The following is an 18263-nucleotide window of genomic DNA, read 5'->3' on the forward strand; positions in this document are numbered from 1 at the left end:
AATTAAGATGGACTGCTATTGTCTGCCCCGGGGGGCAGTGATGGCTTACCGTCCATTTAAAGGTGTTTACAAACGTATACTGTATTTTTATTGCTATACTATCATTGATTATTTATTTAGAATTATTTTGTTTAATTCCGCTACCATTAGTATATGTTCGACTGCCAATACTCGAAGATTGACCCCACTATTACTAGCAGAAGTTCCACAACCTTCCATATTAGACATCAATCTCCGACTGTCATTTTGTTCACGCATGTTTTGGGACACGTGTTTCACCTCTAAACGAGGCGTCTTCAAATTAATTATTTTTAACTTAATGCGCGCGTGACATTCTTAATCTAACAGGCATTCATAACCTCGTGTACCATCAGACGAGCTGTATGCTTGTGTACCACCATGGTTTTATAAAAAAAAGTAGCTTTAAAAGTATTTATCGCTCAGGCTTTGCCCATAGGTTACGGTAACCCCGTTTACTATCAGACGGGCCGTATGTCTGCTTGCCACCATAGTTGTATAAAAAATGTCTGAAAAAGTATTTATCGCTCACTCTTTGCCCATAGGCTACGGTAACCCCGTTTACTATCAGACGGACAAGTATATTTGTTTGCCACCATAGTTTTATAAAAAAAAAGTAGCTTTAAAGGTATTTATCGCTCACGTTTTGCCTATAGGCTAAGATAATCCCGTTTACTATCAGACGGACCATATGCTTGTTTGCCACCATAGTTATAAAAAAAAGTAACTGAAAAAGTATTTACTGTTTACGCTTTGCCCATAGGCTGCAGTAACCCTGTTTACCATCAAACAGGTTATATGCTTGTTTACCACCACAGTTGTATTAAAAAAGTAGCTAAAAAAACTTTTATCGCTCCCGCTTTCCTATATTCGTGTACTGGCAGCCTAATGTCACGGCACAAATAAAACATTCCTTGCGCCTCCGGAGTTGTGATTCAGTCTTAATACGGGCCCCTACCTGTGACGTACACTAAATAACAGCATAGTCTGGAATTATTCATCATCTGTGGTATTTAGTGAAGTGTTCGATTTTTGAAAATTTAAATTTCGTCTAATAGCTGCATTTTTAAATTGACCAGAACTTTATTTTAATATTCTTATTTTCGAATTTGCGTTTGTTGCAATCAAATTTAAATATAATACTTAAAAAAAATAATGACTAAATAAAAAAAAAAATACCAATAAGTTATACAACAAATCGTGTAATTTCAAAACAATAATCGAAATAAAATAAAATAAAATGACGTAGAATATTTTTTACTTGCAAATCATTCCAACAATGTGATTACTCACTTAATAAACCAAACCCCGTACTATAATTTCATTTTTACCTTTTTTTAATAAAACTATTATATTATTATTATTATATCAGCTGTTGACTGTCCATTGCTGAACATACATCTCCCTCATAAGGAGGGTTTTGCCAGTAGTTGCCACGCTTGGCAACAACAAGACAGGTTGGCAATCGCAGTTAGGCTTTGATGATGTTTTAAGAGATACGCTACTGCCCATCTTCTGATTATTAAGTAAATTTATAATAAAAAAAAAATAGGATAATTTAAAAAAAAAAAGTTATAACAATTATAATAATTTTTACATATTATCTAATATATAAAATTCTCGTGTCGCGGTGTTTGTTACCAAACTCTTCCGAAATGGTTTTACCGATTTTCATGAAATTTTGTGTGCATATTGGGTAGGTCTGAGAATCAGCCAACATCTATTTTTCATACCCCACAATGATAAGGGTGACCCACCACAAAATTTTTTTTTTTATTTTTTTGACAAAATTTTGTATTTTTATTTTAATATGATTTAGCATTGAAAAATACATACATACATACAATAGGGTTGCAAGATGGCAATTGAGTATAATAATTGTAGTATGATATATTTTCATATATAGTTCTAGAAATAATGTACATGGTAAAACAACGTTTGCCGAGTCAGCTAGTTATTTTATAATATTCAAATAAATAAAATAAATATGTATTGTTAGTGCATAAAGAGGTTTAATTTGTATTAGATAAAGTCAAATAGAGTATAGGGATAGAAGAAAAATTAGCTGATTTCAAAAATTCTTTCACCTATAAAAAGTTACATTATCAGCCAGTATCATTGGCTGTGTTTTATTTAAAAAATAAAAATCTTTTATTATCTATCTTTGTACAAAAGTCTGTTGCTTGGGTAACTCTGTCCCATTCGCTTTTCTACCGTGAAGCAGCTGTGTTTGCGTGGCTGTGTTTCGGTTTGAAGGCTGGGATATGGCAGCGAATTTACAGGGTACAGAGGAATAACACCTGAGTCCTCAGGAATAGCAACGCATGAGGGGTATCATGGGCGTAACAGTATACTCTGTTATGTCCATGGTACTGCTCATGTCTATAGGCAACGGTTACCAATTTCCATCAGATGGGCCATCAGCTTGTTTGCCATTCTAAGTTGTATAAAAAAAAACGTTCTACTCGTGCGAAGCATAGAAGGTTCGCTAGTTCATTATATTTTCTTCGACTTTAAAAAAAATAGGTCCAATTCGGTTGTATTTTTTTTATAACCTCATAACTCCGTCAGTTGTAAACCAATTTGAAAAATATATATTTTTTTTTTATCTAAAGGTGTATACTTATTAATTGGTCCTATAGAAATTTTATTAAAATCGGTTTATTAGTTTAGTTTTTAAGTCAAAATAAGTTTTTCTATTGTGGAACACAATTTATTTGAAAAATAGTTCATTTTTTGCCATAGTTGATTAATTTCAGTTGAGATATCATGGGCGAAACAGTATACTCTATTATATCCATGGTACTGCTCATGTCTATGTGGTAACCGTCGTCTATAGACATAAGCGGTACCATGGACATAACATAGTACTACTCATGTATGGGCTACTCATGTATCATGGGCCGTCAGCTTGCTTGCCATTCTAAGTTGTATAAAAAAAATACTATTTTGCCCATGTTACCTCCCATGCGCTACCATTCCTGAGAACTTAGGTGTTATTCCTCTATATCCTGTAAATAAATGGCAACGCATGGGGGGTTACATGGAAGAAATAAATTTAAATAAATTACTCTGGTATGTTCATGATAGTGCTCATGTCTATAGGCAACGATCACCACTTTCCATCAGGTGAGCCGTCAGCTTGTTTGCCATTTTAAGTACCATAAAAAAGAATCGGAAAATACATCCTTTCAAATAAAAAAAAAGAAATTTTCGAATCGTTTCATAAACGGTTAAGCTCTAAGGTAACAAACACAAAAAAAATACATTCGAATTAAGAACTTCCTTTTTTGAAATTGGTCTGAAAAAAACAAAGTCTCAAGTAATGACCAGTACAAAATTTAATCAATAAATTAATCACTGTTGTAATCGGTAAAATTAAGTGAAATGTCACGTCCCTGATAGCGGACGATGGGTATTAGAGTGCCGTTATCAGAGATCAATTTTCGCCTGCTTACCTGATAATAAAATGTAGGGGGAAATTAGAATCAGATATCTGGACGAAAGCGCGTCATATTGAAGATTAGGGAGTAAAATTGATAAAAAAAAATCAATCAGTCTTTTTTTTATACAACTTAGAATGGCAAACAAGCTGCAACCCACCTGATGGAAAGTGGTAACCGTCGCCTATAGACATGAGCAGTAGCATGGACAGAACAGAGTATAATGTTTCGCCCATGATACTCCTCCATGCGTTGCCATTCCTGAGGACTTAGGTGTTATTCCTCTGTACTCAGTAAATTCACGCCATATCCCACCCTTCAAACTAGGGGGGAAAGGGATTGTTAGTAATGGAGACTGAGAATCCCATTGCTAGCAATATACCTAACCAGGTCGACCTCCTCGCGGTTCCCCCTGGAAACTATCATGGTTAATTCCTGATGAATTCATCATGATGAGCTAACTGGCCTGTTTTCATTCTCATCTATCACCCTTCACTGGTGCTCCGCCAATATATCCCGTTAGCGCAGGCGGGGTTACCATACCATTTTCACCTATCAAAAAAACCCTTCAAACCAAAACACAGCCATGCAAACACTACTGCTTTACGGTTGAAGCGCAGGCGGGGTTACCATACCATTTTCACCCATCAAAAAAAAACCCTTCAAACCAAAACACAGCCATGCAAACACAACTGCTTTATGGTTGAAACACGAATGGGACACAGGTATCCAAGCAATCGACTTTTGTACAAAGTCTCCCTCTGGTAAATCATTTGATTCCGTTTAGCTGTTTTAGCATGATTCAGTAACAAACATACAAGCATTTAAACATCCAAACATATTTTTAAACTTTCACATTTATTAGTAGCAAGTCTTCTGTTCGAACTGGATTTTAGAAGTGGATAGTGTAATAAAAAAAAAAAACAATGGAATAGGCTATTTCTAGATGGCGCGTCAAGACAAAACATACGAGTACATGAGCAGGCCTACTCTTGAATCTAATACCAATATCAATCCAATCTATTGCCAATGACAATTGTACACTGCACTCATGGAACAAGAGTTAGGAATTAGGTTATAATTGGGATCGGTTTACAATAGTTCGCATTGACAAGTTACACTAATATGCATCTATTAGAACAGTATGGAACCATTATGTCGCTAGTGTTGCTAGTCAAAAGCGCGAAACGTCTCAATTACAATATTGTTCTTTTGGAATTTATTTTAAGAGCAACCCCACAGTTTTTAAATTAGACCTTCAGTAACATAACAGTGAAAACCGTGTGTAAAAACTAGTGAATTACTATTTAAATGATTCATTCATTCATACTGATTCAATATATTTTACCATATTTACTGTTCAACTACAGCAAACTTCAAACTATGACAAAAATAATAACAAAATGAAAATCGTCACAGTGGGTTTAATGATACTGACAATACCATATTATTGTTTCTGCCTTGAAGATATACACATCCGAGAATTATTTGAAGAAATCAACCATAATGTAATCAAATTCAATGCACAAGCCGCAGATATAGCTTGGGCATCCTCGTTCGATCCTCGAAACCCAGTATTGCCAGCTAAATCGGCGAAATATCAAAAGCAACGGATCATATGGCAACAAGAAACGTGCAGTCGGTTGGCGGAACTGGTAAAACGTCACTTGTTAACAAGCGCGCAAAGGCGACAGACGTACCTTCTGTGCAGAGAGCCTAAATACACTTATAGAGAGACCAGGTAATATATTTTTTAATTATTTTATTTTTATATGTAATGCTCTATTAATTGCGTACCCAAATGCTTTAAGATTGTCAAATGGCTAGTTGAAACCTATAAGATTCCAGAAAACCCGGAAATTATCAGTAAAGTTGGTTGAAAAACAATTACAGTTCTTCTAACTTTTTACCCGTGCGAAGCCGAGGCGTAGATAGATAAATAAATAAAAAAAATAGATAGAAAAATCATAACATTAATTGAAGTACTGTCTACTATCACATTTTGATAGCCATTCCCCCACAATACTCAATTGTGATTCACATAATGCTCACGTTCATAAATAATCAAAAAACTGCAGAGCTGATTGTCACTAAGGACCTTCAGGTATCCTGTACATGAAATAACTATATACAATACTATGATAATTCCAACTACTTATGATGGGGGGGAAAGGAATTCTTAGTAATGAGGATTAATAGCTCCATTACTAGCAATATACCTTCTTAGGTCGACCTCCACGCGGTTCCCCCTGGAATCCATCATGGTTAACTTTTGTCGAATTTATCATGGTGGGCAAACTGACCTGCATTCATTCTCATCTATCATCTTCCACTGGCGCCCTGCCAGTGTATACCGATAGTGCAGGCGTGGTTACCAACACAACAACTTATGATCAACAATTGATAATTATGATAATTTCTTTATGAAACATAGAATGGTAAACAAGCCAACAACCCACCTAATGAAAAGTGGTAACTGTCATCTCTAAGTACGTTGGACATCAGAGAAAACGTTGTGGTGCCCACAGTACCTAGAGGGAAAGGGATTGTTAATAAAAGGAATCTAACAGCCCCTTTGCTAGCAAGCAATCCCTATCAGGTCAACTTCAACGCAGTTCCACTTCGAACCCATGACCTGCTCTGATTCTCACTTATATCATCTCTCACTGGAGCGCCACCAGCGTATACCATTAGCACAAGCAAGATTACCATTCCATTTTTGTCACTAAAAATCCCTAGTACCTCTGTCCATCCTGGTTATAATGATTATATAGATTTGGCATCTCATCTCCTCATCTTCTAGAAGCCCCAATACTCAAATAACTACGATAATCCTTCTAAAATCTTACATCCAAAAAAACATAGTTTGAAAAACGAGGTAATGACATAATTTTATTAATGGAAATTGTATTTTTAAAGGGTCGCCAGTGCATTGTATGAACAATTACAAGCTATATACTCAGAAGTAAATATATGCATACCCAGTGAACGGAACTTAACTGTAAACAATCTAGCAGAAACTGAAAATGCTATTGAAAATTATTTAATAGCAATTAACGAAGTTGTGACTTCACAAGACATAGATGAAGTATATGTAGCATCCAAAGTTGCTACTAATCATCACGATGACTCTAACAATGCTGTTTGTCTAAACGATGATGCAGATTTTGACAAATTGATGGCTTTTTCGAAGAAAGAGGAAGTGTTGAGATGGCTATGGTTGACGTGGAGGGAAAAAGTGGGACCACTCATGAAGATACCGTACCGCCAATTAGTGGATCTCGAAAATGTAGCTGCAAGAAGAAGTGGTAATTATGTTAACGATATTTTCAGAAATATAGGCCGTAAATATTTTTTACAACTTAAAGACCTTGGTGGAAATATGCACATTGATCGACAAAATTAGATTGAAATACGTGGAGACTTCTTTTCCCGTGGGTGTCGTAAGAAGCAACTGAGTAAACTAACAGTCGAGAGATAGGCAGCAGCATTGCTCTTAAAATATCACCAAAAACTTAACTGTGGTTGCCAACCCACTTTCCAAGCGTGGCAACTAACACTTTCAAAGCGTGGCTAACCCCGCCCTTATGAAGAAGGCCTATGTTCAGCAGTGAACAATTAACGGCCGATATGATGATGATAATTAGATTGTAAATTAATTTGAAACTAATATGTATATCTGGTAAATGAGAGAATCATAATAATAAATATGTCATACTGCATTGTAATTATTTCTGTCGGCTTTACACACATTTTAATTTCGGGGATCTCCGACTAGTTTTTGAACTCGATCATTACATTCCTGAACATAAGCCTCCCCCTTGAGAGGCTTTGCCAGTAGTTGCCACTCTTGGCATGCGAATTGTCAACCACAGCTAGGCTTTGGTGATATTTTAAGAGACGCTACTACCCATCAATTGGACATTAAGTTAATCTTCTCTTATGACACTTACGGAAAAGGAGGAGGTGGCTCTTTCTATGCCAGAATTAGACGATAAGATATAATTACTTTAGAATAAAATTGTATGTTCAACAAAGAATTCATTCATACATTTTTCAGGCTATGCCGATATAGGGGCAGCTTGGCGAGATGAGCTAGAAGTACCAAACTTGAGATTACTCTCTCGTCAACTAAATGATCAAGTACGTCCACTGTATCAACTTCTTCATGGTGTGGCCAGATATTACCTAAGAAAGCGATACGGAGACTTGGTACCCGAGTACGGGTATTTACCAGCACATTTACTTGGTAAGATTTTAGTGAATTTAACCAATCTGATGACAATCGGCTTATAAATCCCGGCATAGAATGAACCACCCCTTCCTTTCCGTGGATGTCGTAAGAGGCGACTAAGGGAGCTTATGGTGGAGGGATGAGCAGTAAGCTCCTTCTTAAAACATCTCTAAAAGCCTAATTACGGTTGCCAAACCGCCTGCCAAGCGTGGCAACTACTAGCAAAACTCCTCTTATAGGGAAGGCTTATGTTCAACAGTGGATAATTAACAGCGGAAGTAATGATAATAAAAACCAATCTGATACAATACTTCCACATCTTAAGAAGAGTCTTGAAAAATCGTCCTATGAGGATAGATAGAAATGATTAATCTAGTATTAGTTATTTTACTGGTACTATACTGCTTTGTTTTGTTTCATCAACTTAATTTTTCATTTCATTTGTTTCGTAGAAATTTTTCCGTGTTTGAATCTCGAACTCATCCTTGCAGTCAAAGCGGAAACAAGCAGGTTTTGGCCCCTAAGTAATATTCCACGCTGAACACATAACAGCAAAATATTACAAGAATTTACATTTATTTTTTTATTTTGACAAATTGATATTTTTTATGATGTTGCTTCAAATTAGCTTTAATTACGAAATAATCAACAAAAATCATAAGTCTGGATTCCAGCGTCATCTAATATTTGATCTCCAATTTTGCTTAGGGACCAATCATCTTCAAAGGTAGATAGATAGATAATTTATTTACATTACTTACAGCACACAAATTACAATACAAACATACACATGATACACAGTAAAAAAGATAAAAGATAGAAAAGAAAAAAAGCAACAAAAAAAAACAAAAAGCAAAATATATAAAACAACAATTTCCTTTTTTTTCCTTCACGCGCGTGCTGTAGTAACACAAAATGGTCACAACTCAGTTTATTGGTTTGCCCTCAAAAGAGCAAAACACTGATATTCTGTTGTGGCCAAGAGTCAGTCGCGAAATTCCTTATTAAAAATAATAATAAAAAGAAATATGAATAAGATATATTGTGTGTGTCCATTACATACGCCTCCATTTGATATTATATTCTAAATAAATAAATAACAGATACCATTATATGAGGGCTAGTCAGAGGTCAATAAAATTTAATTATACTTATCTAGTGACAAGAATTAGCAAAGTTTAATGCTATATTCGACCATTTTAATTATTTAATTTCAGGCAATCTGTGGTCGCAGAACTGGGAACATTTATTAGACATGATCATACCACAGACATTAAACTTGGATGAAAGTATCAAGAAACTTAATTGGACGACTATGCATATGGTAAATCTTGTTACGTTCTAACAAATCTTTACTAGCAACTATATATCGCCGTATGGTCTTTTTTCTTTAATATATAATAATGGAATGATAACTCACTCACCTCACTGGTGCCCCGCCTGCGCTAATAGTATACGCAGGCGGGGCACCAGTGAGAGATGATAGATGAGGATGAAAAAGCAGGTCAGTTAGCCCATCCTGATGAATACATCTGGAATTCAGCACGATGGTTTCCAGGTAGAACCACGAGGCCTGACAGGGTGCTAGCAATGGGACTGGTAGTCCGCATTACCAACAATCCCTTACCCCCTCGACTACCCTACGATTACATAAAATGTAATTAATTACATATATTTATATAATTTAAGTTTGTCTCGTGCCTTTGAAAATTGTCACAATATTGTACACCGCTCTACCCGCTGACATTGATGCTCCTTTCCACTTTGCGTGTTGCTGGAAGAGAACTCTATTAGAGTTAAGCTCGCCTTTGTACATTTGATAACCTAAGTCATATTTTTATGTATAATTGGTGTGTACAATGAAGAATAAATAAATAAGTACGCTAATGCACCTACTATGTACAGAAGAATAAATCAAATTCTTCTCCATTTGATGTACAAAAAAAAATTATACAAATATACGAATAAAAAGCATTTACACTCAAGGACACCAATAAAACATGTAGTAACTTTTTTACATCGTATTGTCTAAAGAACGTATGTAAAACTCATTAAATATAAAAAAAAAATATTAAAATTTAATTATTGTTTGATTTGATTTGAAATCCATTATCCGGATTATCGAGTATAAATTTAGTTCATATTTAGAATAAAAATATCGTTGCGATATCAAAATGAAATTTCAATTTTAGAGACAAAAGGTTAATGAAAATGCCTCAAAGTTGACTATATTATCATCTAATAACTTGAGATAGTGGGAAAATGGATTTTAATTAATTACAAAATTAGTTAGTTAATCGGATCGACCTCCACGAGGTTCCCCCTGGAAACTATGTTGGTTAATTCTAGTGGAATTCATCACGATTGGCTAACGAACACGCTTTAATCGTCATCTATCATCGCTCACTAATGCTCCGCCAGTGTATACCGTTAACGCAGATGGAGTTACCATTTCATTATCATCCATAAAATCTGAGATAATATTATCTATATCTCCAATAATACTAATTACATTATAGGTGAAACGAGCTGAAGACTTCTACCTATCGTTAGGTTTACCGCCAATGACTGACACATTTTGGCGCGAATCCATATTTACGCGGGAAACGCACGTTACGCGCTGCCATGGATCTGCGGCGGACATGTTTAAAGATGGCGATTTTAGGTAAAAAAGTTTTTATTCACATACGAGTATCATTCAGAAATCTGTGTAATTAAAATAAAACCTATTAACGTAAGATCTCGATACTGTCTTCTGCAGATATAGGATTTTTTAATGAATCTTGACCAAATATATCAAAATTATTACCTATTTTCACCTGGCAACCATTATTTTCAAGTAACTAAGAGGAAACAATCCAAATGCAGTACATTTTTGTTCATCTTTCATTTAAAATTTTAAACAAATTTCGTTGAAAAGTCTTATAGATGCAAAAAGCGTTATAAATTTTTTTGTCTATTTTAAACTTTGTTGATTTTTGAAGATCTTTTGTTGAAATCCATCATCAGCAATAGTAGTCGATTAACGGAATTAAATGTTGATAATCACAAAACAATTTATTTATTTATTACATTATTAATTAACAAGCCAAAAGTTTAAATTAACAAGGTTAATAAAATAAAAAAGTGTAGAATTTAAATAAATGATTTTAAAAAAGAAAAGATTTTTATAAAATAGCCTTTGATTTTGATATTTTCAAACTTCAAAATTGAAAGAAGTACTTAATTCAGTTGTATTTTTTATGTATGTTACCTCATAACTCCGAAAATTATATTTCATCTAAAAGCATATACTTTCAAATTGGTCCCATGGAAAATTTAACAAATATCTGTAGTTTAGTTTTTATGCCAAAGTAACTGGTTTAACACGACTGAATTTTTTTTTTAAAAGACATATCTATTTAAGACTTTTGTACTGCTCTGGTACCACTTTGGAAGACTTCTACGTGCTGCACCACGAACTTGGACATATCCAATATTATATGGCTTACCAGGAACAACCAGGTCTGTTTAGAGTAAGTATGGAAAATTTATATCTCTTTCAAAAACAATATCAGCTGTTATTACATTATTATATTTAGCTTTAAAGGCTTTTTTTACTGCATTTAAATTTGTTAAATAGACTAAGGATCTAGTTCACGGGAAGTTGGAACTGTCATCTAGACATTTTTTTTTTATACGACTTAGAATGGCAAACAAGCTGACGGCCCACCTGATGGAAAGTGGTAACCGTCGCCTATAGACATGAGCAGTACCATGGACATAACAGTACACACACATACTGTTTCGCCCATGATACCCCCCATGCGTTGCCATTCCTGAGGACTCAGGTGTTATTCCTCTGTACCCTGTAAATTCACGCCATATCCCACCCGAAATACAGCCATGCAAACACAACTGCTTCACGTTAGAAACACGAATGGGACAGAGGTACCCAAGCAATCGACTTTTGTACAAATTCTCCCTCTGACATACTCAAATGTTGCTATTCCTGAAAATTAATCCTTAAAAGCCTGATTTTTTAAATCAAATTAAAAAATATATAAGTGTATCCATTACTGTGTTTACTAATGGGGAAAAATAGTGAAAAAATCAAAACGATATTTTTGTATATTTATTTTGAAAAAAACATATGGTATCATTTTTGATACTTTAGGCATTACGGTAATCAAAATATTTAAATTTATTTAACAATGAAACAATGAAAACGCTGGTATCAAATTTGAAACTTCAGGTATTTAAGGGTTAAAGTATTAGAAGGGTTAAAGTAGTAGAATTGGATAATATATAGCAATATCTAAATATCCGACCGATATGGACGATACCGAAATGCGTAATGACCTTTGCCCCGCCATCAATGTGCAGAGGAACCCAATATATAGATAACGCATCGATATTCATATTGCCCTATAAAACGTTATGGTTTATAACTCTATAATTTTACAGACATATCCGACTCTTCAAACCGAAACAACCATGCAAATAAAAAGACATACTTCCTACTTTCACTGAAATATCCCATACTGTTACTCTCTCTGTAACTGTAGTATGAGATATTTTACTGAAAAGATAAAGGAAATTTATCGAGCAACAATGAATGGAGATGTCGGTAGGGGCCGCCCTAGACGGACGTATGTCGACCAAATAGGTGACGTGCTGAAGAAGGGCCAAATTAAAAGTACCCGTAACCGGCGAGCGTGTATGAAATGATTGATGAATGTGGAAGAAGCGAAAGAGGTTTGTTTGAATCGAAGCATTTGGCGTTCCATTGTTTCTGCCTACCCTAATGGGAGACAGGCGTGACAGATATGTATGTATGTATGTATAAAGGCATAGTTTTACTCACCTGGATTATTGTTCTTTCATAAGTTGACCAGTTATTGCATATTCAATATCAACATTTGAAATCCTAATTTAACAGGACAGTATTTTTTTTTGATGGGTGAAAATGGAATTTGAACCCCACCCTGCCTGCGCTAACGGGATATGCTGGCGGAACACCAGTGAAAGGTGATAGATGAGGATGAAAACAGGCCAGTTAACCCATCATGATGAATTCATCATAAATTAACCATAATAGTTTCCAGGGGGAACCGCGAGGAGGTTGACCTGGTTGGGTATATTGCTAGCAATGGGATTCTAAGTCTACATTACTAACAATCCCTTTCCCTCCTCAGGATAGTATTAGTCCAATAATAAAATAATTAAAATAACTTCATTTCATGAGATAATATAAATTTATTGCACTTTTGCAGCAAGCAAACACTGCACTTCATGAAACCATAGGCGATACAATAATGCAAGGCGTGCTAACACCCCAACACTTGCACAGACTTGGGCTTGTCAATGATTCTGTTCTGTACACTAATAAATTTGAAAAAGAAAATGATGATAAACTTAATGACTGTGACAGGAATAATGAAAATAATGATAATATTAATGAAAAGAAACAAGAAGATGATGTTAATGAAGTACTTCGTGAATTCGAATCGAGTGATAATATATTAATGCTTAAACAAGCACTAAACAAAATACCGCAAATACCATTTGCACTTCTAATAGATGAGTACAGATGGAAATATTTTGAAGGCACAATTAATTTTGATAATCAGAATAAAGATTTCTGGAAGATGTCCCAGGAATTAATGGGAATAGCACCACCAGAAGTGAGGAGCGAAGATTATTTCGATATAGGAGCAAAATTCCACGTTCCTGATAACACGCCATTTATAAGGTACTAGCTGAACGTTGTTTTACCACTTTCGTTTGCTAGATACATTTTTTGTTAAGATAAAAATTAGAATAAATCTCTCAAATTGGAGCAAAAATTTATTAGCATTTACAAAATATCTTGTGTGTGAATGGGTTGAGTAATTTCAGAAATTAACGTCGATGTCTATATTTTTTTTAATGGGTGATAATGGAATGGTAACCCCACCCGAGCGATCGGCATGTATATATATATATATACGGCTATATATATATATATACACCGGCGGGGTACCAATGAAGGATGATAGGTGAGGAGATGAAGTAGGTCAGTTAGCCCATCGTGACGAATTCAACAAGAATTGTTCACGATGGTTTCTAGGGGGAACCACGTGGAGGTCGACCTAATAAGGTATATTGCTGGCAATGGGGCTGTCAAACTCCATTACTAACAATCTCTTTCCCCTTCGTCGATGTCTATTAAAACATTTTTTTTTTGTATATCAAAATAATGAAATTTTAACTAGATGATTGAACTTGGGAGATATTTAAGAAAAATTGACTTTGCTATGAAGCAAAATATTAATGTCAATACTTATTATTCGAGAACAAAATGTAATATATCCCACATAATCCCAAGAAGTTTAAGTGGTACTAAAGATTCTTAAGTTTTTTTTTTATATATATTTGCATGATAATAAAATAGAATAATAATATGTGGAATCTAAATAAGAAAATTAGAAGGCAAAACGATCATTTTTTTAATTTTTATTTGCTGCTTATATGTTTGTTCGGACGTTATGCAAAAACTAATGCACAAAATTGGATAAGGTCTTCACAGTCATTGCTGATGGTCGAACTAAAAATCTTTTGCATGTTTCATCTTAATACGCAGTCTAGAAATGATCTACTTCATTGATTTTTCTTCTTCCTAAAACCACATATATCCATTCACCAGCAAAAACCAGTTTATATTAATCTTCTAACTTCTGTATTTCTAGATATTTCCTCAGCAGCTTCATCCAGCATCAACTGTTCGAAGCTCTCTGCAAAGCAGCTGTGTACGGCAGAAGATCGATTGCAGAAGATGTACCAAAAACTATCGCGATGAACCGCTGTGACATTTATGGTTCCAAGGCAGCAGGAAAACTATTGAAGTAAGCTTATTCATTCAAAAAACGGGAAGATTCTCAATTCGGTTGCATTTTTTATGTTTCCTACATCCGATCTTGGCTAGCATACAAGATCATGGAATGGTTGCAGAGTCGCAGGTTTTCTGCTTGAAAGAGCCCGACTTTCAATAATGATAAATACCTTAGACCTTGACCCACAGGAGCGTTCCCACAATCTTCTGCAGACCCCGGCTGGAGCCCCAATGAAACGGATTCTTTATCTAGGCGCGCAGGATATGTGCTGTATGGCACTAGCTGACTTGTTGCTACCGTATGGATTTTGGATGTCCCTAAGTATCTGCCACCGTCATTTATAAACCGATTTGGATTTTTTTTTATCTGAAAGGTTACTTTTACATTGGTTCTACAGACAATTTGATGGATGGCCCACCTGATGGAAAGTGGTAATCGTCGCCTATAGACATGAGCAGTACCATGGACATAACTGAGTATACTGTTCCCCCCATGCGTTGCCATTCCTGAGGATTCAGGTATTATTCCTCTGTACCCTGTAAATTCACGCCATATCCCACCCTTCAAACCGAAACAGCCATGCAAACACAACTGCTTCACGGTTGAAACACAAATGGGACAGAGGTACCCAAGCAAACGACTTTTGTACAAGTTTAAAGATATTCAAATGAGCCGTTAAGGCACTAAGAAACAATAAACAAATAAATAAAATCAGATTTATATTATTAGTTAGAATGGAAATACAATCACTGAATCCTTTTAAATTCCAGAGACCTCATGTCCAGAGGTCACTCACAACACTGGCGAGAGATCCTCCAAGCAACGACAGGTGACACCGACATATCGTCGAAAGCTTTATTACGCTACTACCGCCCTCTACAGGAGTTGTTAGAGAAATTGGTTCGCATTTATCACATACCCATCGGTTGGTAATAGGCCTGAATCAGATTGAAAGATGCGCATTTACAGAACACGGATATGTCAGCGTAAATATTTAAAATGGGTGTTAGACGATTTAATATTTAGAGAGAATAAAAGAATTAATATGTCTATCACTTTCATTATCGTTTCATCCAGTGATCGTCTGTTTTGGAACATACATCTTCCCCATAGACTGCCATAAGGAATGAATCAGAGCCACCACTATCTACTGAGTTCTTGAAATGCATTTAAAACCATCTCTTTTTTTTTTATACAACTTAGAATGGCAAACAAGCTGACGGCCCAACTGATGGAAAGTGGTAACCGTCGCCTATAGACATGAGCAGTACCATGGACATAACAGAGTATACTGTTTCGCCCATGATATCCCCCATGCGTTGCCATTCCTGAGGATTCAGGTGTTATTCCTCTGTACCCTGTAAATTCACGCCATATCCCACCCTTTAAACTGAAACACAGCCATGCAAACACAACTGCTTCACGGTTGAAATACGAATGGGATAGAAGCATCCAAGCAATAGATTTTTGTACAAAGTCTCCCTCTGGTACAAAGGTGATTCTCGGTCAAGGTTAGATTTTTTCTTTATTTATAAACATTTGGATTATTAGTTTAATGTTTCATAAACTAATTAAACACCTAAAAATAAAACAAACCAATTAAATTAACAATAAATACAATTTATTAACTTATTCATTTCATTAAATAATTACAACTTTTTGTTTCTCTACAAAAAAATAAGAATAGCGAAGAAAACGTGGTAGTGAAAAAAGTGTTTAAAAAATAAATTAGAAGCACATAGAAAATAATTTACTTAAAGCCATCTTAATTATTCTTAATTTATTTACATTGAAGTTGGTAAAACGAAAATAAAAAAGAAATAAACGGAGACCTGTACAACTATTTATAAAAAAAGAATATTTACAATATGCTATAGGCACTTATGAATTATAAATTTTTTTTTCCTCAATATTTTGACATATTTTACTATCTTCAATGTGTTATTATTAATATCAATATCACATTTTTATATCTATCTATCTATAATTCAAAACGGTAATTTTAATATACTTTTTTTTTAATTATATTTCTTGTAAGGCGATATATTTGTTCTCTTTCCAAAAGAATAATGGACAAATTATTTTTTAACAGTTTTTTTCTCTCTCCCGCTCTGAGAATACAACAATTGATCGAGCTGAGTGATTATTGATAAATTACTTAAATTTTGATATGCAGAATAAATACTAAACTACAATTTGATAGAAAACAAAAACAATCATAGAGAATTTTCTACGAATTTTAATTTAGTGATATTTTAAAATTGGAATGTTTTGAAATGTCACTATTAATTTCAAACTTTCAAATTAATAGAATGGAAGATTGACAAGACTGGACATAAAACAGCATTATTGTGGCCAAGTACACTCAAATTTGAATACAATTCTTTTAAGTTTAAAATTCAAAATTCAATGCAACTACATATTAATAAACTTTTAAACAACAAATAATATAAATAAACTTCACAAATCATCAGTACGAATAACAGACTCCAAGAGAATTTTCATTGAAAACTCATATTTTGGAGTAGAATTATTGTCTGTTAAGTAACAGACCATAGTGGTAGCCTCCAAATACTTATGTAGTGATAGACTACTTGGTAGTGAACTACTAATTTAGCGACGGACTACTTAGATAGTGACGGAACACTTATGCGGTGGCGAACTCTTTATTGACGATCTACTAATGTAGTAGCGGACTTTGTTAGTGACAGACTTCTAACGTAGTAATAAACTACAAATGGAGTGGCTGACTACTTATATAGTAATGGACCACTTAGTGATGGACTACTATAAGTTCGATGGACTGCTATTAATTTGACGGACTTCTTTAAGAGTGACGGACTGCTATGAGAGGGTCGTCGCATGTGAGATCCAATCTACAGTATGAGCGACTCTATGATAAATGCCAGGTTGACCTCTACTCGCGCAGGAGTACCCAGCAGAGACGACGCCGATGAGGTACCATCTGCCAGCTCTTTCTAGCATTAGAGGCCCTCCGCTGTCACCTTGGCAGCTATCCTTCCCTCCGCCCCGATATCCGGCACAGAGCATTTCTGGATATATGACTACGTTTATACCTGTAAAGAAAAACAAAAAGAAATTAAGGCTTCTAATTTGAAAAGTAACTAATATTAAAATATTTACTGATAGCAAATCTTTTTTTATTTTGGTACATAATCTAAAATGATATCATTACCAAAGGGAGATTATGTACCAGATGTCGTCAACATTGTTACTTCTGTTCTACTTCTATTTCTACTATTGTGTTTCTGTGTGTGTGTGTGGGTACATAGAAGTATTTCGATTTGAACGATGGAATATAGAAATGAAATTATAATTTAAGATTGTGTTCCACAAAAAACCGACTTCATTTGTGGCAGTTATTTTGGTTTAAAAACTAAACTACTGCACAGACTTTGATAAAATTTCTATGGGACTAATCTGTAAGTAAATCCTTTTGAATAAAAAATATAATTTTCCAAATCGTTTTATAACTGACGGAGATATGGTGTAGCAAATAAAGAAGACCAACTGCGGTTGTCAACCCGCTTGCCAAGAATGGCAATTACTGGAAAAACCCCCTTAATGGGGGAGGCCTATGTTCAATAGTTAATAGTTAACGGCTGATATGATGATGATAATCTATACTTATATATATAATCTGTAGCGAGGTCAATTCTGTACATGAAATATATTTCCAAAATAACTATTAGG

General features: G+C 34.7%; 2 protein-coding genes across 5 annotated transcripts in view; one reads left to right on the forward strand and one right to left on the reverse strand.

Moving 5' to 3' along the window:
* Window positions 1-952: 952 nt before the first annotated feature.
* Window positions 953-15610, forward strand: LOC113515651 (angiotensin-converting enzyme-like). 3 transcript variants are annotated; one of them, XM_052898289.1, is made up of 10 exons: window positions 953-1034; window positions 4832-5202; window positions 6381-6769; window positions 7522-7710; window positions 8913-9019; window positions 10215-10360; window positions 11102-11210; window positions 12951-13429; window positions 14406-14561; window positions 15320-15610. In XM_052898289.1, the coding sequence occupies exons 2-10, from the start codon at window positions 4865-4867 to the stop codon at window positions 15480-15482; spliced, it is 2076 nt and encodes a 691-aa protein (XP_052754249.1). In that variant the 5' UTR covers window positions 953-1034; window positions 4832-4864; the 3' UTR covers window positions 15483-15610. The 3 variants fall into 3 exon arrangements, with proteins under 3 accessions (XP_052754249.1, XP_052754248.1, XP_052754247.1); XM_052898288.1 differs by having other exon boundaries at window positions 957-1027; XM_052898287.1 differs by having other exon boundaries at window positions 967-1041.
* Window positions 15611-16264: 654 nt separating this feature from the next.
* Window positions 16265-18263, reverse strand: part of LOC113509241 (plasma kallikrein) — a 71837-nt gene continuing 69838 nt past the window's right edge. For both annotated transcript variants that reach the window (XM_052898290.1, XM_031914401.2), the window contains one exon: window positions 16265-17626. In XM_052898290.1, coding sequence (XP_052754250.1) covers window positions 17394-17626 — 233 coding nt within the window. In that variant the 3' untranslated portion in view covers window positions 16265-17393. The remainder of the gene's footprint in view (window positions 17627-18263) is intronic.

Source organism: Galleria mellonella, unplaced genomic scaffold (assembly GCF_026898425.1).
Source record: "Galleria mellonella isolate WM207_F2 unplaced genomic scaffold, CSIRO_AGI_GalMel_v1 utg424, whole genome shotgun sequence".
NCBI lineage: Eukaryota > Metazoa > Arthropoda > Insecta > Lepidoptera > Pyralidae > Galleria > Galleria mellonella.

What these genes read in the sequence shown, in the direction of transcription:
- LOC113515651 (XM_052898289.1), top strand. Translation starts at nt 4,865, where the DNA reads ATGAAAATCGTCACAGTGGGTTTAATGATACTGACAATACCATATTAT. An exon ending in TTTACCAGCACATTTACTTG is followed by an intron (nt 7,711 to 8,912) that starts GTAAGATTTTAG and finishes ATTTAATTTCAG; the next exon opens with GCAATCTGTGGTCGCAGAAC. An exon ending in ATTGGACGACTATGCATATG is followed by an intron (nt 9,020 to 10,214) that starts GTAAATCTTGTT and finishes ATTACATTATAG; the next exon opens with GTGAAACGAGCTGAAGACTT.